This window comes from Conger conger, chromosome 10 (assembly GCF_963514075.1).
Source record: "Conger conger chromosome 10, fConCon1.1, whole genome shotgun sequence".
Classification (NCBI taxonomy): Eukaryota; Metazoa; Chordata; class Actinopteri; order Anguilliformes; family Congridae; genus Conger; species Conger conger.
In genome coordinates, this window is record NC_083769.1 from 18,891,630 (window position 1) to 18,917,525 (window position 25,896).

The 25,896-nt window shown below is 41.2% G+C and overlaps 1 protein-coding gene across 1 annotated transcript; it reads left to right on the forward strand.

The window, feature by feature from the left end:
* Positions 1-24,831, forward strand: c1qtnf12 (C1q and TNF related 12). Its single transcript, XM_061258548.1, has 8 exons — positions 1-460; positions 12,499-12,603; positions 12,735-12,846; positions 13,319-13,500; positions 17,072-17,180; positions 18,236-18,329; positions 22,665-22,743; positions 23,110-24,831. The coding sequence occupies exons 1-8, from the start codon at positions 290-292 to the stop codon at positions 23,206-23,208; spliced, it is 951 nt and encodes a 316-aa protein (XP_061114532.1). The 5' UTR covers positions 1-289; the 3' UTR covers positions 23,209-24,831.
* The last annotated feature ends 1,065 nt before the right edge of the window (positions 24,832-25,896 follow it).

Below are 25,896 nucleotides of genomic sequence, written 5' to 3' on the forward strand. Positions count from 1 at the left end.
TCCCCAGGACTGCTGCGTTTGATACATTTCATAGCTGAGTAAACCGCCCAGCTTGCTGGCTGTAGTTCAGTGGTCTGGGAAACCGCCGGTCTGGACACTATCAGGGGCAGCAGCAACAGCAAGACCCAGACAGGGCACTCTGACGCTCCCATCTCTCCTCCTCAACCTGCTGACTCTGGCTCAGGACCCCACCGCGGAGCAGCCAGTCCACCCAACACCGGGAAACACCAGGAGCTTTGCCTTTTCCTCTTTTTTAAAAGACTTTTCCGGCACGTTCTCACGGTTCAAGATGAGGGCCTGGCCGCTGGCCGTGGTGGTCGCTGTGTTCTGGACTCAGTGCCTCCTGGAGGAGGTGGACAGCAGGAAGGAGAGGAAGAAGCCGAAGGAGGTGCCCCCCCAGCGCACGGAGGCGCACAACACCACCGCCTCCAATAGCGAGGAGGTCACCGGGAGCACCAAGGTAACTGCGCCACCATCGCCCTTCCCTCTCTCTGTAATTCATCCAATCCTCACTGCTGTCCTACTGCATACACAGGGTCCTCATTCGGAGGGAATGTGTGAAATGTGTGTGTGCGCTCAGTAATAGTCATGTTTTGGTGAGGTGTCTTCGGTAGAGTGTGAAATGTGTGTGAACTCAGTAATAATGATGTGTTGGTAAGGTGTCTTCTGTAGAGTGTGAAATGTGTGTGAACTCCGTAATAATTATGTGTTGGTAAGGTGTCTTCCGTAGAGTGTGAAATGTGTGTGAACTCAGTAATAATTATGTGTTGGTAAGGTGTCTTCTGTAGAGTGTGAAATGTGTGTGAACTCAGTAATAATGATGTGTTGGTAAGGTGTCTTCCGTAGAGTGTGAAATGTGTGTGAACTCAGTAATAATGATATGTTGGTAAGGTTTTTTCATTAGAGCAGTATCTTTAAAGTGGGTCTTTACAATCATGCATCCCACATCGCAGAGTAAACTTCCTCTTGAACTTAATCTGACATGCCATCACTTCAACATCAGCCTACACCACATTTCTCTGCCTGGTCAGTTCTCCTCAGAAGCACCTGCTGTGGTCAGTTGCTAAATCATGACCTCCAGTGAATCACGTTTTTCTGCTTCAGGGGTTGAATGTTGAGTCTCATGGACCCTGTAGAGCCGTTTTATTTACTTGTGTGTATCATTCAGTTTATCAAAAGTGTGTCCTTTTTGTATTCCATTATTGAATACAGAAACAGTATAGACATTATAGTCCTTTGATGCATTTACATGAAAAGAGCTGTTTGTCAATATGAAAGAATTAGAGCCAGTGCATAATTTTAAGTGGCTTGGCAGTTTTAGCACTGGGATTTGAAAAGAAAAAGCTTGAATTTGGCATTGGATCATAGCCATGTGGAAGTGTTTGTCCACTGTAATCTGATGTGCGGAGATATGGGGGGAAACAGGTTTCAGTTGAAAATCTCTTTGGTTTCTGGTTTGCGGTGTGCATGTTTATCCCTGGGGGGTCTGAAATCCTCACACTGACCTTCTCTGACAGCATCAGTGTGGGGAGAGGTTGACCACACTGGGAGTCACTGGGTCAAGCTGTGGGGGGCGGGGCGAGGGCTCAAACTCGCAGGCCGTTGAATGGATCACTGCTTGTAGAATGTATGGAATGTGAATTCCCATTGGCTGATTAAGCCTGCAGTTAATCCTCCACAACGGGTGCCCTCCACCAATGAGAGGGTGTCAGGTTGAAGGGGAAGGATCTGTGTGGCTGTTCTTCGGCCATAGTCCCAGAAACTCATTATCAGCAGTTTCAAATGGGAATTGGCAGGGCATTTTAAATGGGAATTCCATACCGGGAGAATTGACTGGAAATTATAAGAAAGATTTCACTCATTTCAGGTATTGTGCTGTGTCCCCAAGTGCCCCAGTAATTATGTTTAAAAACCAGTCTTTGAATTTGACCATTTGTGGTTTAAGATTGGTTCAAAAAACAAAATAGACCACAGACTCAACATTTGTCTCATTTGGCTCATCTATCTCTAGTAGATTTTATTTCATTTTATTTTATTTCCAGCTAATCAATAAAAAACTGATACTTGATGAGTGAGGTATGGCCTGATTTCATTTGACATTTGTCTTTAACTTTGAGTTACTGTCAACTCTAATTCACATTTTTAAGGTCTTAACGTTGACAATTAAAAGCAAGAAGTGTTTTACTACATAAACTTCAAAGGCTGAACTTAGCAAACTTACAAACCTTACCAAATATTACTTTGTAAAGGTTAAGGACCAATGTTGATTGAATCCCAGAACATCCCCCTTAATAATACATGTCTGGACTTCCGATTTGACCATTGTTTTTCTCATAGCCCACCCAATGCCACTGTTTTCCTCATTCACAGCAGAAACAAATCATCACAACTGTATAGAACAGTCATTACTCAAATATACAGCGTGACAATATAAGGCTTAAAAATGAATTTGACTTTTATTAGCGTTAGATATAGCATAAATAGGGTTATTCAGCCGAAAATAAACGTTCAGAGTTTGATGAAGATGCAGTTTCAGAATGTGCTTTCAGTCTGTGTTGATTATTGTTGTAAGCTCATTCCACCACCAGGGGCGCAGAGCAGAATCCAAAAAGCAACCCCCTCTCTGCCCCATGCTCAGGGGCTGCCTTCCCATCCCTCAACAACAAACCAGAGCAGGCAGCCTGCCATGATGTCATTCCTGGGAAAATTTAGGACTTGGGGCGATGTGGTTCCCAGCCCATTGATTCTGTCAGTCAGGGGTCAAGCCTGTCTCCGCCGTGTCTGGGACATCCGATAGGGGCGGTGTGGCCCCGAAAAAAACTGGGGCGACAGGCAGGGTGAACCCTTCACAAAAGCCTTTTAGCCGGGATCCTGAAAGAGGACACTTTGATGAGGATTAACCCCCCTTCCCCCCCCTCCCACACACATACACACTTTTCTTCTTTTCTTCTCATCGCCTGCAGCCTGAAGGTAATGACATAATGGCTTTGAAGCCCCTGTGTTATTCCACAGTGTCACTGCCAAATATCGTCACCTCCGCTGAAGACCCGGTGCTTAATCTTTAGGTTGGGTCAGGGGGATTTCGTTTTGACAGTTGGGGAGGATGGAGGGGTAAGGATTGCATTTACATATATGTAACTTTATAACATTTCTGTGCTCAGATGCGGCCTTTATCAGGCCAACATAGTGCAATTTAGTGCCACCATAGTGCCTTTAACCACCATAGTGCAAATTATAAACATTTATATACTGAATATTTATTCAAGGAGTTAAGGTTATCTGCTTTGCTCCCAGTCTATGAGCTTCATTCCACGCTGCAAAATCTGTTAGCTCAGTGCCGGTTCCCTATAAAAAAAAAAACCTGAATTTCTTTCATTCATTTCGTGTGTGTGCAGTGAAGTCATATGCTGGCTTGAGACTTAAAATCTTAAATTGTGCCTATGTGTCTCAGATAATTGGCATCTTGAGCACCTATGCGAGAAAGCGGACTGCTGAATGTTTGTCGGAATCGTGTTTGGTGTCTGCTTTCATTAGCCAAGCCGGTAGGAGGGACTCACAGTACTGCTCCAGCAGATTATTTTACAGTCAATAATAGAACTGCAAAAGGCACGATGGAAACTCCATGGCAGAAACAGAAGATGATGAGTTCATTGAGCTTTGGCAAGGACACAAGCTTTTTTTTCCATCCATCTACTGAGACTCCTGCAACAAGTCTCACATGGACAGTGAGTAGAAAGACAGAGGTGTGTGGTTTGGCAAAGGATGTGCCCACCCCGACAGAAACAACTCTACATTAGACATCAATATAGAGTATTAGATATAACAGCAAGCTCTTAAAACGCATTAGATAAACTCATTTGTGATTTTACTGAAACCACATTGTGTTCTCTACGCTGGTCAGCGGTCCTTCCCTCTCCCTACAGACTGTTGCCTTCTGAGGTGTGACACTCCTTTTTAAACAAATTTAAGGACAAAATATTTGCTTAATTTAATGTGGCATGGTGGAGAGTTTTCACGTGGGTATGCTACTCGGCTTGGTACCAGTGCGTTTGCATAAGTATGCTTTTCCAGTGGCTTTTCAAACAGTTTCTGGCCTTGATGGTTTGGATTGGGACATGCTGTGTGTGATGTTTGAATATGCGGTCAAATACGTATAACATTTACTTGACTGAACCCCAGGGTTATAACAGACATAAGATGGAAAAAAATTGCTATTTGAGCTCTCAGTTTCAAATTGTTTTGAAAATAGGCACTGCCACATGCCGTGTTTAAGGCTGTCTCACTAAATCTCTGGGCAGTGATGAATTACACTCCCCCCCCCCCAGTCCCCAGGACTAATGGCCTAGAGCACTGGGCCATACACCGAGCTGTCCATCTGAGGTGTTGCAGGACACAGGACAGCTTTGCGTCATCTTGTGGGTTTGCTGAGGGCATGGGGACGATAGTGTTGGTGGGAGGATGATGTCACAGGCATGCCTGTTACCAGGCCGATGGACAAAGGCAGAGGGACATTTGGATTGGAGCGAAGCTGTCCAGTACTTTTCCTGTGCTGGTCATACTTGATAGGTTTCTATGGGCCATATTTTCTGGAATCAACTTCACAGGGCACATTGGTGCAGTCACCTGGCGAGGTGGGTGGCGTACTGGGCGTGACTACTGAATCTTGCTATTTTCCAAAATCAAATGAAGGGCGCACCTAGTGCATCACATACCTCACCAGGTGACTGTGCCAATGCACCGTGCGAAGTTGATTCGTGGTGCATGGGCAGATGGACAATGGGCTGGATTGTGCTCACTATATTATCAGTGAGTGTGGTGCACCCAGGTTCATTCATATCCAATCAAATTAACTATTTTAATTGCCAATAAAATCTATGGATATTGCGCAGGTTAGATTTTTGATTTCCGTAGTCTCTATGAAAACAATGGAAGAGGAGGATAAGCCAGATGTTTTGCAGCAGCCACAGACTTTTTTCAAAAATGGACTTCAAACGAATCTCATAAGTAATGAGTAATCCATCCAATATATATTTCTTCAGTCAGAATTTCAATAAAACATTGCCTAAACGTTTATTATGGGCTAGTTTTAATTCCCCATTAAACCTGTAACTCAATATTTTACACATGGTGTCCTATAACTAAGAAATACTGACATTTTTCAAGTATTTACTAAGCAAAATAAACCAGGGAAGATTACAACACAGGCTATTGAGCCAATCGCATAAGTGAATTACTCAGTATTAACTATTGCTCGAAAAAATAAAAAATAACATACAATTAAATTCATATGAATTATATGGCTAACTAAACTGAACTGAGCTATTTTTCGAGTGGAAAATGTGGGTTTGGGATTCGCACACCTTGCGTCTCCTTGGTTATTTGAACTTGAATTTGACCCATTTACATGAACTTCATAATATCAACAAAGATTTTTAATGACTGAAACTTGTGCCTTAGACCTGAGTTGAGCAGGTGTGTGGCAAAAGGGTGAAATGTGGACCTGTTTGACTGGAAAATTGCAATAAGCTTCACCAAATTTGCAATGAGCTGCTCACTCTTGACTGGCACACCCCAAGCAGCAGTTCTCCGCCCACTTTGGCATGCCGCTCCTCCCGAAATTACCAGAGGCATCTGGATCGTCCGTAAAATGCAGAATCAGTTCACAACATGGCAGACACCGGCCGGAAAATATGTCCCGAAGATTGATATTCAGACTGCACTGCAGAGCAGAATAATTGAGTCAAAGGGCTAGGGAATCCATCTGAATGCAAGGAGAATACAGTGGGTGGGGAATTAATCACATCCAGATTAAATGTCTGGTACCTATCTCAAAATTATTGTTTATTTAAGATAGCAGTGCACTTTAACAGGAAAGCTAGCTTAGTTCTGCGTCACTGTTCAAATTCCCTGCAGTTGTACCTTATAATTAATGAAAATGAAGGCAAATTTACATGCACATTGCAGTAAATTGGGTTCGCTCTTCCAGATTGCATTGAGAAAAGTACAACTTCAGAAACCTAGCACTTGAAAATGTCTCAAATTCAGTATATTGTTTTAATCCTTTAATGTTGTTTCTATGTGGCTTGCATATTGTGTGCTTTTGTGTTCGACCCAAGAAAGACATGTTTTGAGCTTGTGGCCTGATCTGAAAATGAAAGAAGTTCTAGGTGTCCTTTTTAACGATGGATCTCACCTACCACAGAGTACCTCCCGCTCAATCTGTAGACTATAATTTGTACACAAAGCAGGTGTGATAGGACGGTCTGGCTTTCTCTGAGCTTTTTTACTTTTTATGAGGAGAGGAAGGCTGGATAATCCTCCAGAGATTTCATAATAGTTTATGACTTACTCTCGCTGCATGTCTTTACTGGAAAAGAATGTACATTTCACATACACATAAATATTCAAGCAATGCTAATTATCTGGCTGCATCCTAGCTCATAGAGAAATACTGAAATATTGTGAGGATATTGATCTGTGGATTTAGTGCATTTGATATACAGCACTGTGCATCTCTTATGATTTATATTTGTGCATTCACTTTCTTATTGATGAATGCAGGTCAGAACACATTTAATTCTGTAGTATGCAGTGGTACCACAAATTCCTTGACTGGATGAATCCCTTTAAGAATGGCTCAGGGGCCACACCAGATCAACTCTGCCAAATTTTAGCTCTGATATCAACATGATGGACATGGTTAAGAATGTAATGAATGAATGTTCACATCAAACATAAAAATACCATATAAAATGTTCACATAAAGCACCTTGTCAACAATGCTCAAGTAAAAAATAAATTGGTTACCAGTGCATCAAAATCTCAACATGATGCATGCCTGTTTCTGGGGCTGGCCTTTCTGGCACTAAGTCTATGTTCCCTGTCAAAATGCCAATGTTCATCTTTTTAGCTTTAAAGACTTGGCAAAAACAAAGAGCTTAAGTGAAAATGTTTTGGGTGGGGGAACTGTAATGCCTGCTTGCAACTGAAAATAAAAATCTTCTCTGTTTGAGCCTTCAAAAGCCCTACTTGGTGGACACATACCATCATCACTTAGACTGCTCTTCTTCAGACATACCAGACAGTTATTTTTTCAACCACGTCATTTCTTCCAGAGCTCGGGGTATGTTTTGCCCTGAAATCACGTAACTGTTGAGTGGAACAGTGAGTTCACATTGTAGCATTGTTCAGAACTGCACTGTTGACACACTCTACATGGATATGTGAAATGTTGCCATGGTGACATGACATGTTTTTACACTTTTTCATTACTTTAGCAGGCAAAGGGTGGGTGGCAGGGTTGGTCCCTGTACCAGTGGGCCTTGGGGTTCTGCCTGCAGGGACACAATATCCCTGTTTTAGGTGCATGCACCCATGCATGGCTAGCTGCAAAGGTAAAAAATACATAATGGGGGAAAATTTCCACAACACCAGATCACACTCAATTCACCTAATTCAGATTCATGGCCACTCATTACACAGGAGCTAAACAACACCTTTTTTGCTATTTCAAGTTTTCTTCCTCGATTTCAAACCCTCAGGTTTGCTGCAGAGAACAGGTCCACTGGGTTTTTGGAGGGGGATTTGATTCAATTGCATCTCTGGCTGACTGAACTGGCTGACTGAACTGGCTCTAAATTGGTCATTGAGAACAGTTTGTTGCATTTCCCTCTTGGCCAATCAGGGTGTGACTACACCCGTTCTTTTGGTCTTGAGAGAAGCAGTAACCTGCACACCCGGTTGGTTTGTATGATCCTACCTTCTTGCAGTTAGACCTCATGGCAGGAAAAACATGAGAGCTAGAAACTCCAAGCCTTTGGAGCCTCTTGAGAATTTGTTGCTCCAAATGATGGCATTGTCCTGCAGGTTTTAGTTTATTTATTGTTTATTTAAGGACCAGTAACCCAAATATTCATATTAATAATTTTGTTGGGGGAATCAAAGGGAGAAAGGGGGAATATTTCAGTTTCTTTTATTATTATTTATTACCATTTGTTAGTATTATTGGAGACATTTGCTCATTATTTCACTGAAGAAGCATTTGTTAATTATCCTTTGATAAATCCTTCCTGCTTCCCTGTAATTACGTGGTTGTAAACTGGTTCTCAGGCTTCATCCTGATCAGCTGAAGTTTCATAATCAGTACCACCACAGTTACACTATATGTAGCACAGTAATTATCTTGTAATAACACATATATAAGGGTCTCATACAGATGCAGAATGCTGTATAACAGCTTGGCAAAGAGTTTGTGGTCTCGTAATTGGAATACAATAAGAACATAGTCGAAAACGTCAAGAACTCACATTCAAACCATATTCTTTCCACTACCCTTTAGTTCAAATTGTTCCCCCAGCACCAGAATGCCTTTACAGGGGACACTGGGGACTAACATCTTTGAACGCCTTCCCCAATTTCCCCAGTTTCCTTTTGATTTTTTTCCACATTCTGCCACTGGGGTATGAATAAGTGGGGTATGAAGCTCCACTCCCACTTATTCAACACATTATTCATAAATGAATGCCATAGACTAAATATAGTAGTCATCTGGTGGGTGTTTCACATCTGCTTCAAATTGCAGCTCTTGCAGAATTCAGTGTCACTGTTACCTACAGCTGTTTGTTCAGTTTGTCAGGTTTATTGATTTGTGTGACTGATTCCTGTGTGCCTGCATAAGAAACGAAGGACAGGAGAAAGTTTGGAGCGACAGAGCGGTACGAGATTTGTGATGAAGTAGATCACACATTGGACATTCAACGGGCAGACAGGCTGGCAGACTGCATGTTGCAGTGTGCTGTCAGGTGAACCAAAGTAGCGGGCGTCATGGTGACAGCTTTGCTGGGCTGTTTTATTTTAGAGCAACAGTTGGCCCCCTTTTGCACACTCTTTTTCTGTGAAGTCACCAATTTCAGTTTTCCACTCCAGAAAACTGTCAATCCAAAACCCAAGAGTTTGCGCTTGCACAAACACCCACACACACACACACACAGACGCATGCACACATATCCTCTCAAACACACTTTCTATTCAAAAACAGAATGGGCTTCGATGACCTTTTTGTGTTTATCAGTATAGCCTACTCTTTTTCCCTTGAACCCATTCTTGATGTGATTTATGAGTGACCTGCTAAGTTCTATTTTAATCCTTGGTTTGGTACTTTTAGGTGTGGTAGTTCATCATTGCAATTTCTTTGAAAAGGTTGGAAAATATTGTTGCTGTTGCATTTTATTTACTGTTTGAGCAAAGCCCGTCATAACCCTGTCAAGCCGAAGAAAATCCTCTGAGACAGATTGCTAATCATTTAATTACAATGCTGTGCTACTAACAATATGAAAAAATAACAAAGGATAACCTCTTTCCTGGCAGAGACATTGCACATAGGTTTTTTTATGGATGTAGGCAATTTCCTGGGAAGACAGGTATGACCGAACTGTGAAAGACGAGGATGAGCCCTGCATAGGGGTTGACTGTTGCAGTCTGAAAAGGCCCTTCTAGCACATTCTTTCATAGATGTGGGGCATAGCCGAAATTTGGCTCTGTGCCTGCCCAACTACCAATAGAAACCCAAGACAGGAAAATAGCTTTACAGGTGACCCTGTCAGGTTGATCAGTCTTTCCCCCTAGGAAAAATATACAATATTTGCCCTGCCATGGAATAAACTTTGTATACTTGTGGGAGTTTTGTAAGATATGGTATTTATCCTTTCACAGTCACTTTAATGCTGAAAAGGGACTGCTTCAAGTTGTGGTTACAGGGTTTGTGCCAACGAAACATAGATTGTTGTCGATCAAAATCACTGCAAATTGTTTGTGGATATTCATTGGCTTCAGCCAAGATGTTAAGTTTGGAACGCAAAACTCTCACAGTTAAAGTTCCATAAGAAAATGTTTACTTGCATCCAATTAGCGGACTATAGAACATGAGCTGTGATTAGATGGAATTCCAGTGCACCATAAAATATGGAAAAACATGTAAGTCGTATGGAGCGTGTGGATGAGATGTACTGGATTACGCTGTGCAGTAACGATATCTCAGACCAGACCCTGCGCGTCTGCCCTTTATCTGCCCTGAAGCTTTATCAAGCAAAGCGAAAACACACAGACATGCAGCACGAAAGACACTGAGCATCAGTTAAGTTGTTTATTGTGTCTTCAGTCACTGAAAAAAACAGAAATGATACTAGAGACACAAGCGCAGAGTCCCTTTATCCCGGCTAAATTGAGAAGACAAACAAGGGGTTACTTTGTTGCCTTTGACAGCGGTAAGTCTCCGCAAAAGGAAGAGGCATGTTAGTTTAGCTGATAAGTGAGCTTTGTGTCCCTGCCAAAACCTAAACAAATTCCATTTCAGTCTGCTCACCTCCCCGGCTCCACCCTATCTGTGCATGTATCTGAACCGCAGTCACTAGACGTATGGGGACGGAACCAGGCACGATTCAAGCCATTTTTGCGGTTGTTGGAATTTGCACCCTATGACTTTTCACTTTTAAGTGAAGGGTGTGGAATTGCAAAACAATACAATTCGGTTGATTCATAAGTACATATTTTACCATCGTACTTTCTGACCTGTATTTACTCGACAGCCATACCATTAATTGTGTTTTCCCAGAAGGCTTGACTCAAGCCAATTGTCCAACCAATCTGCGGAATTTACTGAGTACATAAGCAGTTAATTTAAAACATTTAACATGCTTATTTCCCTAATTTGTGAGCAAGCAATGCAGTGTTCCTGCAAATGTATGAAAGGTTATCTAAACATTATGGGCAGTAAAAATATCACCCAGGTCTAAGAGATATATTACAGTGATAGTGAAATGATCTAGTTCAATTGGCATGTTGACACTGCAGACAAACAATTTGATACCACCATGAATACTGTGACATTAAGTGACATTTGAACTGCATCTTCAACAATTACTCAAAATATTAAAATTGCTCACTTATGGTGAAAGACTAGACAAAATACTGAGGCCCCTGTTAAGTCGAACCACAGTGTTGTTGTCCTTAGCTATCCATTACAAATGTAGGCATGTGCTGCATTCTTTCTGACTTTACGCAACAATTTGAGTTTGGCAGACAATGAAATTCAAGAAAATAGTTTAGACATGGAAAAACACAATACTTGCTTAAATTCACTACCCAGTGATGAATTTGATTGGACAGATGCCGGAGAGTGATTTTCCTAAAATCACAGTATGTCATGTCTGTAATTACTAAAGAATTTTTTCTTAAACGAACACTGATTACTGCTATTTTACGACTTTGCTGCTAAGGACCAATGAGGTGCTGTCAGAGACAGGCTTACGTCACTGTGTAGTCAGGGTAAAAGACAGATGAGCAATGGGAGATGAGACTGGAAAGATATATAAACAATGAAGCACTTTGGGAAGTAGTCTTTACTTTGTGGATTAACCAGGCTGGAGGTAGTTGGGTATGTTAACTGGAACTCCAAATCCCAGTTTGCACCCAGGGTCGGTGGTGATTTACAGACTCCAGTGAGACGTTAGGTGAATGTTAGCACTCACACAGTGCAGTCACACTTCTGGGAGTTGAAATGTATGGCGTTAATGGAAAAAATTCACATGCGGTTACTTGCGAAAGCATGTTTATTTTCCAATTACCCCATTGGGCAAATGAGTTTTGACATGGCACCTCAGAGAACTATCAAGAAACATCTTTCAGCACGCTGTTTTGAGAAAGAGGAAAAAAATCTTGGGGCGGGGAGACATTAAAAAGTGACAGCATGGGTTTGGCAATGCACGGCATGCAACACAGAATCAACCCATTACCTTTCTATGGGTGGAGGGAGGGAGGGAGGGAAGGAGAGAAGGAGAGACAGAGAGGGGGAACATAGCGTAACCTGCCACGGTGTCTGGCACCATTTAATAGTATCTTTAGGCAAGTTTTTCCAGCGATGGTTTGTAAACTGGGGTTATGACTCACTGTATTTGGTTACGTAGTTACAATACTTTGCATTGAGGGCGGGTGGGCGGATGACTTCAGACTCAAATATCTGATGAATCTTTCAATTAGCACTTTTTCTCAAAGGCTGATTGTAATAGAGACACACGTAAACAAGGGTACAATGGGTCTGCCTTTATAATGGACTATTTCTGCATAATCTGTGTTGAGATGTGAAGATAAATGCCTGCTGTCATACCTTCAATATTTTTGACATACAGTATTTAAAATAACCTTCTTGGAAAACCAGTTCTTTAATTTTTAAGAGGACTTTAAAAGGACACACATGAACTTGTATGTTTAAAAAATGAAGAGGAAAGTTATACTTGAAAGTTATATATAGTTTCAAATTTCAAAACGCAGTTTATCATATGCTTTCCTAGAACACTAATTTAGGAAGAAGAGTCTTCTGTAACATGTACTGTAGTATCCTCAATATCCTACGTGTGAGGTTTTGACAATCAGGATGTTTCTGGGATAGTGTAAGTCTCAGCTGCCTCTGAGGCATAATGTGATTAGTTTTCTGTATCTGAGCAGCTTCCAGAGAACACACGAGTGGATCCCTTTGGATCATGGATGGATTTTGTGAAGAGGCCCGTGGGCAACTTTCCCGGGAAGTGTCGTAAGAGAAAAAGACCACTGGTAAATGGCACCATTCAACTTTTAGGTAGAAATTCACAGTTTAGCTAATCCTTTTTAATGCATTAATTTATGTGCATTCATTTATGTCATTGAATACTGTACACCATTGATTGCTGCTGGGGTTTCTCTAGCCAGGCCCCCCTGGACCCCCAGGGCCCCCAGGGCCGCAGGGGCCTCCTGGGTCTCCCGGGGCAGAGATTACCCAAGAGGTCCTGCTCCAGGAATTCAAGGAAATGATCAAAGGTAAGATTTCATCACGCTTTAGCATCAAGTGCCTCATAACTAGTAATTGTTTGATAAAAAACTTACAGTCACTGAATGTAAAGAGAAGACAATTCATCAGATATTGTACAGTAGGAGTCCCTATTTTCATATCCAAATTTAATATCTACATTTGCATGTAGTATATCACACAGTGCACTGCGGTACATCTGGTGTATCAGGCATTATAAACAGTGCTTACGCATGGAGGACATTTATACAGCTGCACATAGAGCTGAAGATACAACAACCAGGATTCAATCCCAAGACCCTGAGCTCATGAATCCAGTACCCAGATCACTGCTCTACTTCACAATGCTGCTTGATTTGATTGAAGGGTTGAGTGTTCTGGGAAAGGATTGAAGGGTTAAGTGTTCTGGTAAAGTGGTTGACAGGTTTGTATTCTGGTAGAGTCATTGAAGTTTTGAGTGCTTTGTGTCCTCCTCTCCACTAGAGGCAACAGAGAGGAGAGCAGCATTGGATAAGCAGACCAATCCCAGCGCCCTGGCCCCTGCTCTCCTCACTCTGGAGAGCATGACCTCCTACCGGAGGATTGAGGAGGCCTTCCACTGCAGACTGAAGGGGCCTGTCGTTGTGGACAAGAAAACCCTGATGGAGCTGCAGAACTTTCAGACCGTGAGTCTCCTCCCGTCTATGTTCCATGTGATCAGCTAGGACTCTGGTGATGCAAACAGCCCTGGTCACCCTGATTCCTATGATAAATAATCAAAATGAGAAGCTAGAGCTGTTTCCAAACATGGCCGTTCACTTCACCCTTCTGCGCATTGTGACACGAATGGCAAGGAGTCCTTGTCTGACTGCAAGCCTGTCAAAAATATTATTCTCTTTTCAGGAGAGTGACCAGTGCTGAATAAAAGCAGGGCCCAGTAGGCTCCTACACAAGTTCCATCCTCACAAGCATCCCACTCCTGAACACTTAGCGCCAGTTTCCCCCATGCTGCACAAAAGGTGCTCTGTCTTTGAGCTGGAATGCTCAGTAAAAAGCAGTAAAAATAGAGGCAGTGAGAAACCGCATGCTCTAGTGGAACAAATCAGTCCTGTGACATTCTGAGGAGGGCAGCATAGGGTGCTAAGGCTCTTACATAAACCAAAAGTTTAATAAAAGTCAATTTGAGCCAGAGAATGGGATAATGTGTCTCCAATCAACGTCGGTACAGTATGAAAAAAGCTGCTGTGTGCTGCTGTCAAAAGGTCTTGTTTTGACCCTCATCCAAAGACGAACGCTATCCACGATGTTGCCCCAGCTTATCGTAATATTTATTAATGCATATAATATAAAAAGAACACAAAAAATTTTGTTTTATACTTTTGTGAAGTTTTCGTGATATTCCATACCATTTTGAGTTTCGGGTTTTGTTTTGCATATGAACTAACCAAAGAAAAAAACTGTGCTGTGTGTATGTATGTGTGAATTATTCTTGACCCCTTATTGTCTTGATATTACACTTGAGCCAAAATTGCACTTTGATGTGTTTTGTATTATGTGGACTTGGCTTTCCCTAAGACGTCCGTGGCTGATCCAATAGATTCAACCCTTGGAAGCCAGACTCCTGACAAACACCACGGTCTGATACCATATACAGTAACTCCATGTTTTTGTATAAAAAAGTCTTCTCTGGCTCCATGTATCTCAGAGAAGAAAAACATTTTTGTTTACTTAGAAATCCCCCTATGCCCCCCCCCACCCTTAGAAATCCCTCTATGGCCAGACCATGGCATTGCAGCATTGGACACTGTAATAGTGTTATTAATATTTCTAAAACAGGGGTGTAAGCTGCCACCGCTTTTGCTATTCGCAGAAAAACACAGCACCCTTGCGGCATTTGGATCCGTTGGTTAGCTGATTTAGCCTTGAGCCGGGGAAGCACAGAGGCTAACTTTATTCATGCTAACTCAATACAGCAGTCCCAGGAGTTGATCTTCCTTTCCCCCGCTGAGGAGCACCACATAGAGGGCTGCTGAAACCCTCCTGGCCTGTTCTTCTGAGGCACTGAGTGAAAGTGACCCCTGATGACAGAGCTATCTCAGGGCCGTAAATCATTTGCGGTAATGAGCAGACTGGGTTTCACACAAACACCCGCCTCAGCCTTGAGGTCAGGCTAGACAAACATAGTTCTACTGTAAAACTCTTAGTCATCCATCTGTTTTTGGCACATTCACCTCCATTTCATAATTGGGTCTGGCTAATTTTGTAATCTCTCTCTCAGAGATGTATCCAGATGCTACTGTGGTTTAAAAGTGAAAAAAGTTATTTTCCCTTCACAAAGGGAAATAGAGAAATAACAAAACTGAACATTCAGTTATGAATTTAATGTTTTATAAGTCCCTTTCTCTCCCAACTTCTCCTTGTATGTTGGTGAGTGCATGTATGTATTCAGCCTTGTGTGTCTACAGTATGTGAATTCATCTTTGAATGTGTTCATCTTTGTGTTTGACTGTGTGTATGTGTTTGAGTGTGTGTGTGTGCTAGTATCTGTATGTTTGTGTATGTTCATGTTTGTGTATATATTTGTTTGTGTATATATCCATGTGTGTGTTTAATCCCTGGTGCTCTACTGTAATTATGATCGACATGCCCCAGATGGCCTTGCACAGCTGGGTTTAACTAATGAGAGGTCATGTGACACACCACACACACACACACACACACACACACACACACACACACTGTGTGCCCTACAAAAATCCTCAGAGACTGAACATCTGGCCCTCAGTGAGCTCGGTAGAACTGAAATAGCTTCAGGATCAGAGTTACTTACTGTATGTAGTACTGATAGACTTGATATTACCTCCCAGGTGGGTTCAGTTCTATGTTCAACAAATTTTGAGGTAAAGAAAAATTTTGAGGTAAGGAAAAGATTGCTTTCACACAATCGAATGAAAGGAAGTCAACAAGGGTAGCAGAGTAGGTGAAAGAGTACATAGGCTACCTTGGTGTAAAATCCGGCTATGACCACCTTGAAATAACCACCAGCAGTTTCAAAACATAGCTTGAGCTGGTCAAACCTGGCATGAGCAAGGTTCAGCAAGGTATACAACAGTGTGAGACATAGGGAGTCATGGAGGAGGGAGGGGGAGAAGAGACAGTTCTATGAACATTCACTTAGTTTCAGCATCAGTGGTGCAACAAATGTATGTGTCATCATATGGCCATAATCTTAGGTTACCAATCGAAGCTGATAAGTTTTAAGCTTTTCAATGACCTTGTCAGTATTGGCCAATACAGATATAACTCCATATCATACATTCATACTTTCAGGTCTAACAGAGAACTGTGTATGTATTTTGTTTTGTAAGTACACAAAGCAGCTTTAATTAGATTAAAATATGCCTTTCGAAACACAAATTGCCACTGTGTTACCCATCTTACTTTCAAAGATTTACCTCAAAACATTTAAATTAGACTCGGCTTACATTTACAATACATTTCTTTTTTACTGAGTAGATACCTCACATTTGACATATTAGATCACTTGAGGTCAAGTAGATTTTTCATGGGCATGAAGGCATTGCCCCACCTGCGACTGGAACCTGGAACCTCTGGGTTCCCCTCTTCACCACACTGCTGCCACATGTGCTGCTTTATACACAACCTGACCGCTAATTTACAATAAATCAGTCGCTGGCCTTTGGTCGTGCATTTTTGCTTTGAGAGAGGGGGCATGGCAGAGAAATCACACCAGATGGAGCAGAATCAACACAGAAGCTTTTTATGAAAGTGCAATCATGCAACTTATTTATCTTCATACGGGTTCGGCTTTATCCCATTCCCTCCGATGTTGTAATCTTCCTGTCGAGTTAAACTTCAAGAATTGTTCATCATCGCTGTTTTGTTTATGTCTTTTTAACGTTGACTGGGCCCTTTGCTTTATATTTAATGTCACACAACAGTTTATAATTTTGGTTGGAAAATTGTCTGTCATCTGTTTGTCTGAAAGGTTGGATGGACCACATGCGGTCATTTGGGTGTGAGTCTGTGGCATCGACCGAGAATGTTTTACAGAAACTGCTTGTCATTGCTTGAGGGATGGCAGGACTTTCTAAATGTTACCCTGCTGTTCAAAGTCTTTGTTTTTCTCAAGAAATAATTGATGTGGCTGTTATGGAGTGTCGAAACTGTTTATATTTAATCTAATGCAGCTTAGCAGTGAATGAGTGTGTATGACCAGAATTCTGTCATTTTTAGCCTCCAGCTAAGGGTGCCTTTCTTCGAGGATCAGGAATGGACCAGACCACCGGCCGATTCACCGCGCCAGTCACCGGCATCTACCAGTTTTCTGCCAACGTCCATATTGGTAAAATAGCTTTTTTCACAAAATGTACAATGATGTGATAATACTGAAAAAAACAAAAATGTGACTTTTAATGTTAAGTTTGTAACTATTTCTAAAACTGGGAGGAGGAGGGGATTTTTGAATTTAGGAGATACAAGGTGGCATGGTTCTTAGGACATCATTAATATGGTCCAGTGCCGTTGCTATGGCAGCACTTGGTAAATAGGAGTCTGTGGAAATCTAAACTGTTTGCGTGTGGCAGATTCACTGGTTTTGGGTTAGTTCAAAAAATTGAAAAAATAAACACAGCTGCTTAGTGTCTTATAAGGCCATTTAAAAGTGATGATTTTTGTGGCGCAAGTTGGTAAAACCCAGAGGATAAAATTCTGTAAAGCTGAGCTTCTAAAGACAGCAATCTGATGCCTTGATGCCTCTTCTCCAATGGGCAAACACACCCAAACACCATGTATGCATTGAGGGATGAACAGTATGAAAAACATGTATTACAAATATGTATTTGCATGTATGCATTTCATATGTTCTGAGAGCTGCTTGGTTTCGTTTTGTATGGTGTATACCTATGCCACCAGTAAATGAGCCTTACCTGTCATGTTTAAGAGACAGAGCATCTGGAAGTGAGACTAACTCTAAATCAACCACTATTTTATATACTATATACATTCATTTGGATGGTATCTTATATTTTGTAACATGCCTACATCTGAAGACAGTCTTTGTCTCCTGGGAACCGCCCTTACTGTAGTAGCAATAGTCATGCAATGAACATGGCAGCTCTGACACTGGTCAGATCTTTGTATGGGACACATTTTGGTGAACTGTGATGGCTAAAACCAAAATAAAAATGTGACAATTAAGTGGCTTGAAATATGGAACTACTGCTAATGGCATTGTGCCATTCAGCTAGTGGAGTTAGCAAAATAACCTAGCAGAATTTTTTTGGAATATGTTGGCAAACAGACTGCAACTCTGAGGTGCAAGCCTGGGTAAACTGTGGAGTGCTGTGTTTCCTTGCGCAATGGACTAATTTGTATTGTGGTTCTGTGTGCTCGCAACAGACCATAGTGAAGTGAAGAAAAGCAAGAGTCCTCTAAGGGCCCGGGACAATGTGCGGGTTCTGGTGTGCATCGAGTCGCAGTGCCACAGATACACGTGAGTATCTTATACAGCATGTCATACTACAGTATGTCTTTTTTCCCAGAGACCCAAAACACCAGAGGGGAGCTCCATCTGCAGTCTCTCGTCCTCACTGCTTGAGGGAGATCTTCAGTTGGTCTTTGTAGCGTTTGTTCGCCAGTAGAGTGATGACCAACTCTGAATTGTCTGTATGGGATTCTCCAGGGGAGGCGGTCCTGAGGCATTCTGATGGTGAGGCCAAGCCATCTGAGCTGGTGGTGAGCGATGGTAGCTTCGCTTCTGCTGTTGGTCCGCTTTAAGATCTTGAGGTGTGAGGACACAATCCTGATAGGTTACTTTCAAAATGTGGTGAAGGCATTTTATATGAAAAGACTCAAGTTGTTTTAGGTGGTGGCTATAGAGCGTCCATGTCCTGCACCCATACAGAAGTTTGGACAGACACACTGTGGCCTTGGTGGTAAGGTGTAGGTTGCTGTTATAGAACACCCGGTCCTTGAGCCGGCCAAAGGATGATGAGATTAGACCTATCCTTGCAGAAACCCTGATTCACGTTATGCAGGCAAATATGCTATAAAATGATGTGTGTATGTGCATGAACAATTTTACAAGGTACACTTTTGGCTAAGCTGTATAAGCCTGCTTGGTTTGTAGTCTCTCGTTAGCAGAGGGAGGGGGAGCACCATTACCATGTCACTGTATGCTGAAACGCATCGCATACGTGACCCAAGTTTTTATGAAAACGTAAGGAAATTACTCACACACAAAAACCAATGCTGATCTGGAAGTAATTTCTTATTTATTTGTCATGAAATTTGCACTGTTCGGAACATTATGAGTTAACTTGGTGTTGGTGAGTGTACGTTAGCTGGCTTAATAGTATGGATAGACCCATTTTGAAGGAATGTTTTGACAGTGGTCAAAGGATAAGAATGATGAATTGTATTTATGAAATAGATGTTTATGCCAGCACAGCTAACAATGCTAAATGTCAAGGGCTCTGCCAAACAGATTAATTATTAATAATCAGAATAAAATGTATCAAAAATGCTGTGAAAACAATCATATCCCTTAAAGTGATCATACAATTTTCCATTCTACGTTAGTTTTGTTTTTATGGTCGCACAAAGAGCATTTTAACTGATGGCAGTAATTTTGGTAGGAAAGCCAGAAGCCTAAATAATTTTCCACATTTCTTTAGAATATGAAAGCAGAGCATTGCAGCATTTCCCTATACCCATATCCTTTACTTTGTCATGTCAATCGGTGATTGACTAAGACAGGCATTTAAAAAAAAGCTGCTTATGATAATACTCAGAAATTGAATGATACTTTCAGCCTCTCCATGAGTTACAGTCATGTGGAACCAATTAGCAATTATTTTAGCAACTAAGAATGTATTGAAATAATCATAAAACCGAACATCCACAAAGAGTTGTGTTGAATTGACACATAATACAAAGCCGATGTATAAATGGAATCCACAAATAACCGCCCCCACCCCCCATTTTGAAAATGGTTTGTGCCACTCTGGCCTGTGCCCCTGGTGTAGCTTGTGACTCCCCACAGGTTAAAGGTGGGGCTGTAAAGGTTACTGAGGCGACAGAAACAAATCCTGGGGTGAGAGAATATTTCCTTTTAAAGACCTGCTCTTAGTTTTACACAGGAAATGCCAAACTGTTTCCACACAAGGTATAACAGACAATGTCTTTACAGCTCATAAATTCTTGTAAAAGTCAAAAGCGGTTTAAATACTGATCCATTTCACAAAGGCCTGCAGCTCATTACCCCACACAAAGACAGGGACACCTAAACCCACCCAGCTATACCCACGTGAAGAAGAAAAAATATTGTTAGAGCTTTAATTATATGGGAAGTATGCTTAAATGGTATACTTCAAGCATACCTCAGTATACTATTACTTTCATGCATGTACACTCATGTGACCACTTCACTAGGAAGACCTGCACACCAACTTGTTAATGCAAATATTTAGTCAGCCAATTATGTGGCAGCAACTAAATGCATAGAATCATGCAGACATGGTCAAGAGGTTCAGCTGTTTTTCAGACCAAATGTCAGAATGGGGAAGAAATGTGATCTGTGATTGTTGGTGTTTTAAGTATCTCAGAAACTGCTGATCTCCTGGGATTTTCACACACAGCAGTGTCTAGAGTTTTCAAAGAATGGTGCAAAAAACAAAAAACATCCAGTGAGCAGCAGTTTTGCAGGCAAAAATATGTTGTTAATGAGAGGGGTCAGACTGGTCGAAGCTGACAGGAAGGTGACAGTAACACAAATAACCATGCATTACAAACATGATATGCAGAAGAGCATCTCTGAACACACACCACGTCAAACCTTTAATTGGATAGGCTATAGCTGCAGAAGAGTTAATAAATAAGTCTAATAAATACCTAATAAAGTGCTCACTGAGTGTAGGTAGATGTGATAGAACTGTGATAGACATCCAGACATCCGGAGTTCTGACATTTTAATCTGCGGTGAAAGCAGGCCAGCTGTGATTTCTCTGAAGACAACATATGCAAGAGTATTTCAAACGACTCCACACTTAAGAGCTGGGGTCAAAAAGAGAAGTGATTTACACCGCAGAAAAAGAAAAGCATTTATTTTAGCTTTCCTGTCTGAGATCCAAGCCAGCCGTACTCTCCCACACTTTAAAATGTCAAGAATGTGAAATGAATTTGCTTGAGCTGGTGGTTAAAAAGAAGGCAAACACGATTGGGAGGCGGCGGTCTCAGTGGGGAACGGAGAGCGGGTCGCCGCGCTGACGGGTCGCAGAGCGGGCGGGTTGCCATGGCGATGGTGCTTGACCCCGTGAAGCGGTCTCCTGATCTGGGTCAGACCTTTGCCAGGAAAGGGACGTCGGGTGTTCTGGTCATTTTTAATATCCCCTACGCTCATGTTTCTTGCGACGCCGTAAGCTGTAGGCTCCCTGCATGGTTTCTCTGCTATTGATCTACTGTCATGTAGCGATGGTTTCACTGGGCTGGCTGTGACTGATTGTTAGCAGCCACAGTCGGCACTATGGGACACGTAGTGCTAATGGATAATGAATATTTACAAACCCAGCGTGCTTGCTGAATGCACTGATTTCATTTTTCCACACAGCAAGATTTCCAGTGTAAAATCAAGCCTGGCTCCTCCTGGATTAATGTAAATTGTGTTACAGTTGCTACTGGGTGCTCTAGTTCTGAGATGAAGAGTGGCATCATCTACAGTCTCTGCATTTTCACATTTATCATTTCTGGAGGATTTTGGAGGATTGATTTGGTTTTTAATGAGTTTGGTAATCAAAACTTTCAACTGATGCATCTTTTAACCTTCTAGGAATAGAATATGTCATATATTATTCAGAGATAATTCTCTATCATTAACTCAGAAGGCTAAGCTGATTACTCACCCTTATGGTCTGGACAGAATCAAAGGTCTTCAGTTAATTATAATTAGGCCATTTAAGTTACTGTGGAAATGCTCATTGGAAAACCCACAGTGACCTTCCAAGTTAACCATGTCACTCTTCCCGGCATTTGTTGGTGGACATGGCTTGCCAAAACAGCCGAGTCTTGGACTCAATCGAAAGGTCATAAATTTGAAATACTTAATAAACCAGTGAAGGACGGGTGCTCTTAATGGGCCAGGTCACACCTGGGTGCCATTGACTTTCTGCAGACAACTAGAGTGGGCTGCTGTGTTCGTTAACAGGAACCAGATGCGGGACGATTACATCGCATGGGGGGTGAGCAAATATCTTCCTCCTCCAAAGAGCAATAGAACAGAGAAGAACGGCTATGGGAGGTCTATGAGGAAGTGGTTACTGTAGCTAAAGTGGTGAGGCTGACCTCATGTGGCCTATTAAACATACCTAGCTGCTGAGGGCTCTTACTTTTCATCCCAAAGTACTAATTCCAGCAACTAAAGCTTGGATCTTTCAGGTGATATTTCTGGTTAGTCCTGACTTAGGGCTGAATTACATGCTAAACCAATATACTGAAATATGTAAACCCAGGGTTAGACTTTGTTTGGACATGTACAGTACAATGGGTATGAACCTGTTGATACAAGGAACATACTGTATGTGTAACAGAGGACAAAAATGAGTAGAATCCTTGCCATCCACTACAATGACCAATATGCATGGTTAACTACAGAAAGTACTGTTTCAGATCTGTTCTAAAACAAATTTTTAAACGGATTATACAAATATTGATTCTTCACAAGCAGATTTGTAAAAATGTATCTGAATATGATCATCGCCAACACTGAAAACTCAAAAACAAGCCACAACCAGCCCTAATTGCTTGTTTTTTGTTTCTCTTGTTTTCATTGCAGGTCCTTAGAAGTGATTGTTGGGTTGGAAAGTAACAGCAAAATATTCACTGTGTATGTGCACGGATTACTGGAACTGCAGGTAAATTCATTGCACGGTTTATTTTTTACCTCTAAAGACCCGTATTCAGACAGCAGAAACCCCAGTAGTGACCATGGTCTTTCAGAGCTTAGGTGTACACTGAAATGGTCTTGTATGTTGTGTGTACCATCTCTTTATGCAAACAGACTTGTGTTACAAGTGATGTCACCTTGCAAATTTCGAACAAAGGCAAACTTTGGGGTTGTGTACTGTTTTTAGATCTTTATATTAGGAGTTCTATGAAAGGAATACAGTATGTCTAGTATGATAAATACTACTTATTTAGATATATGATAAATCTGTCAAATGTTTAATTTCCTGTTTTGTTTTGTCTGAACCCTCCCGCCCCCTCCATGCACGCTCCAGGTCGGTCAGTACACCTCCATATTCGTGGACAATGGTGCCGGAGCGTCCATCGCCATACAGAATGGTTCCGATTTCATGGGAATGCTGCTGGGCGTATAGCCATATCCTCCCTTCCCCCACCCCACTTCCTGTACATACATGGGACTGTGCCACCTGACACGCATGGCGTCTGCTTCTGTTTCTATGGATTCTACACCCCCTGCCACCCTTCATTGCAGGGGGTACACAGGAAACGGGCGTCACGGCAGACAGCAGCTGCTTCCTCGAAGGGGAGATGATAAACTTTAGGAAGGAATGCGTTCCCCTCGCACACTGCCTGTCTGTGGACCAAGGAAGCCGAAAACCTCATTGACTGACTTCCCCCGCTGTCTGAGCAGGAGACAAGACACCTTAGCTGCTGTTTTCCCCCTCCCCCTCCCTTTTACCACAAACTGCAGCCATTTTGCACAATGAGAAGCTCCACTGGCTTCCTGTTAAAACACAAATACAGCAGAAAGTGGTGTTTGACCCCTATAATTGTCCCAGGGTATGATATTACCAACCCCAAAGAGACTGTATACTTGCAGGGTGTCAGTGTGCAGTGCTGTCAATATCTTGATGCAACTTTTCGAACAGTATTGGGGCTTGTAAGTTCCATTCTCTAAGTTTATTCAGATTGTTGATTCATTGCTATTTTTATGTGCACATGCTTTGGTGTTCATATGTATGCTGGTGAGAATGCCACAGATAAGCATCAGCCTCATATAAGAGGGTCCATATTCATGATTACTCATGGACCTGGTTAAGCACACGAAGCATGTATATGTATATATACGTTTTGACAAATCAAAAGTGATAAGACAACTAGATGTTCATATTTAAAAACTGAATTTTATATCTGATTTGCTCAATGCATCTTCTGATCTTCCTACCTGGAGCAATATTGTGGGACTTCACTTGAAAGTGAATGTGATTTTTGCCCGTGGAAGACAAAATGGTGGCCAAATTAAAATACCATTGCCTGATGTCTTTTTCAATGGTACCACATGCGTGAACAATATTTCCAAAAAACACAGGCAATACAATGAAAGGGAAAGTTCTAACCTTTTTCAAATTAAATATACAATCTAAAATAAAGAAAAATAATAACAGTGAAAATGAATTACCTTGCCTTTTAATGATCAAATGACCATTTTTGTTAATATGTATTTTTTCACCAGTACTATGTTTTGTGTTTTATAAATTAAATTGTTTCTGTTGTGATAAATTATGCTCAATATTTCAGATATATACATTTTATCAGTACAACTTAAGACATTTATTGTATTTATATTTCGAAATATACATAGCCTAATTTTAACATTAATTTAATATCGATGGCATGTGGACTGTATTTTTGTTTCAGATTTTCTTTAAAACGTGCTACGTATGTATGAATAAGGTCATATGAGTTCAGTGGAAAGCTCAATGTAATTGATTGGAACAAGTAAATAAAAATGGTACCTCTTACATTTGATTTTGATATGCTTTTCAAAAATCATGATGCATCATATTGTAATACATCAGTTCTGTCTTGATCAAAATATTGACAGAAATTCAGTCATTTTCATTCTTTTTCAGAGGCCAGTTTTGGCTGTTCAGTGGCATTTTTGGCAGTTCACGAGCCTTTTTTTTTTTTTGCTGTTAAGCTTTCAAAACACAAATATTTATCTGGTGTATGTTTTCATTTGGTCCAGTTTTTGAGTGGGACAAAGAATATTTGACATATTTACAGATTTGGCAGATTTACAGTGATTGGTATATTTTTTGGGAGTTTTTGGTCTAAACCAATAAAATGCACTCCAGGTACAGCGATGCTATGCCTCCAGGGTTTCTGTGTGTGCATGTTACTTGATTACGCTTCCGAAAAATATAACATTTAAATTTATTTTCACTTGTAACTCTTTCTTATGGTGGCTGTAACCAGAGGTCACTCACTCGACAGAAGAAGTACAAGCATGACATTTTTTTTTTTTATTATAAAAATTCGAATGAATCTTCTCACGTGTACAGCCTCTGAGAATATATTACTATACTACTCATTGAAAGATTTCAGAATGCACCCTCAAACAATAACATCATTTGGATTTTTATATTTAAAGTTCAAAAAACATCTTTAATTTGCACTGGAAATTTCATGAAGCATGGCTGTGGCACACAAGCTCAAAAGCTGACTATTTTCTTTCTCATAAATTCAGTATTATTTTATTGGTGTAAACTTTTGGTCAACAGAGTTATTCTTTCCCTGTAACAATATTATGAAAATGAGCTTTGGGTGAAAGTAAAGTTCTCTGTATTTCTAATCTGCAGAGGACAAAGTGTGGTGAAATGCATTGAATACCTCAGTACACGGGAGCAGCAAGCCAAGCAGACTGCGGTGTGTTACCTCAAACACCAGGGTGAGATTTCTGAAACCCAATCTTTTAAGTGTCATTTACTGTTAGATGTTTGAAAAAAAGAGCAGAAAAAAAAAAAAAACACACAAATGCTTTTAAATGAGACAATATTTCCTTGGCTGTCAGCTGCCAGACTTGTGGGTTTCTAGTCGCATGAGACATTTAAACCACCATAGTTTGAAGTCCTCATTTTTTGTTAGTGTGTTTTTTTTTCTATTCTTGCTCACTTATGCAGGCAATAGTTGGCAGACATTGAAGTAAATCACTCTACGAGTACAAACAATGAGACCTGCTTGGATGAAAAGATAGAGCCTTTTTGTTCGGCACCAAAGTGTTACCCAACCTGACAGCAAAACATTAGGTCCGTCTGGAA

Excerpts from the sequence above, each read along its gene's own strand:
- c1qtnf12 (XM_061258548.1), top strand. The coding sequence starts at position 290 with ATGAGGGCCTGGCCGCTGGCCGTGGTGGTCGCTGTGTTCTGGACTCAG. Across the intron at positions 461-12,498 it reads AGGTCACCGGGAGCACCAAG|CTTCCAGAGAACACACGAGT; the intron begins GTAACTGCGCCA and ends GTATCTGAGCAG. Across the intron at positions 17,181-18,235 it reads TTCTGCCAACGTCCATATTG|ACCATAGTGAAGTGAAGAAA; the intron begins GTAAAATAGCTT and ends TGCTCGCAACAG.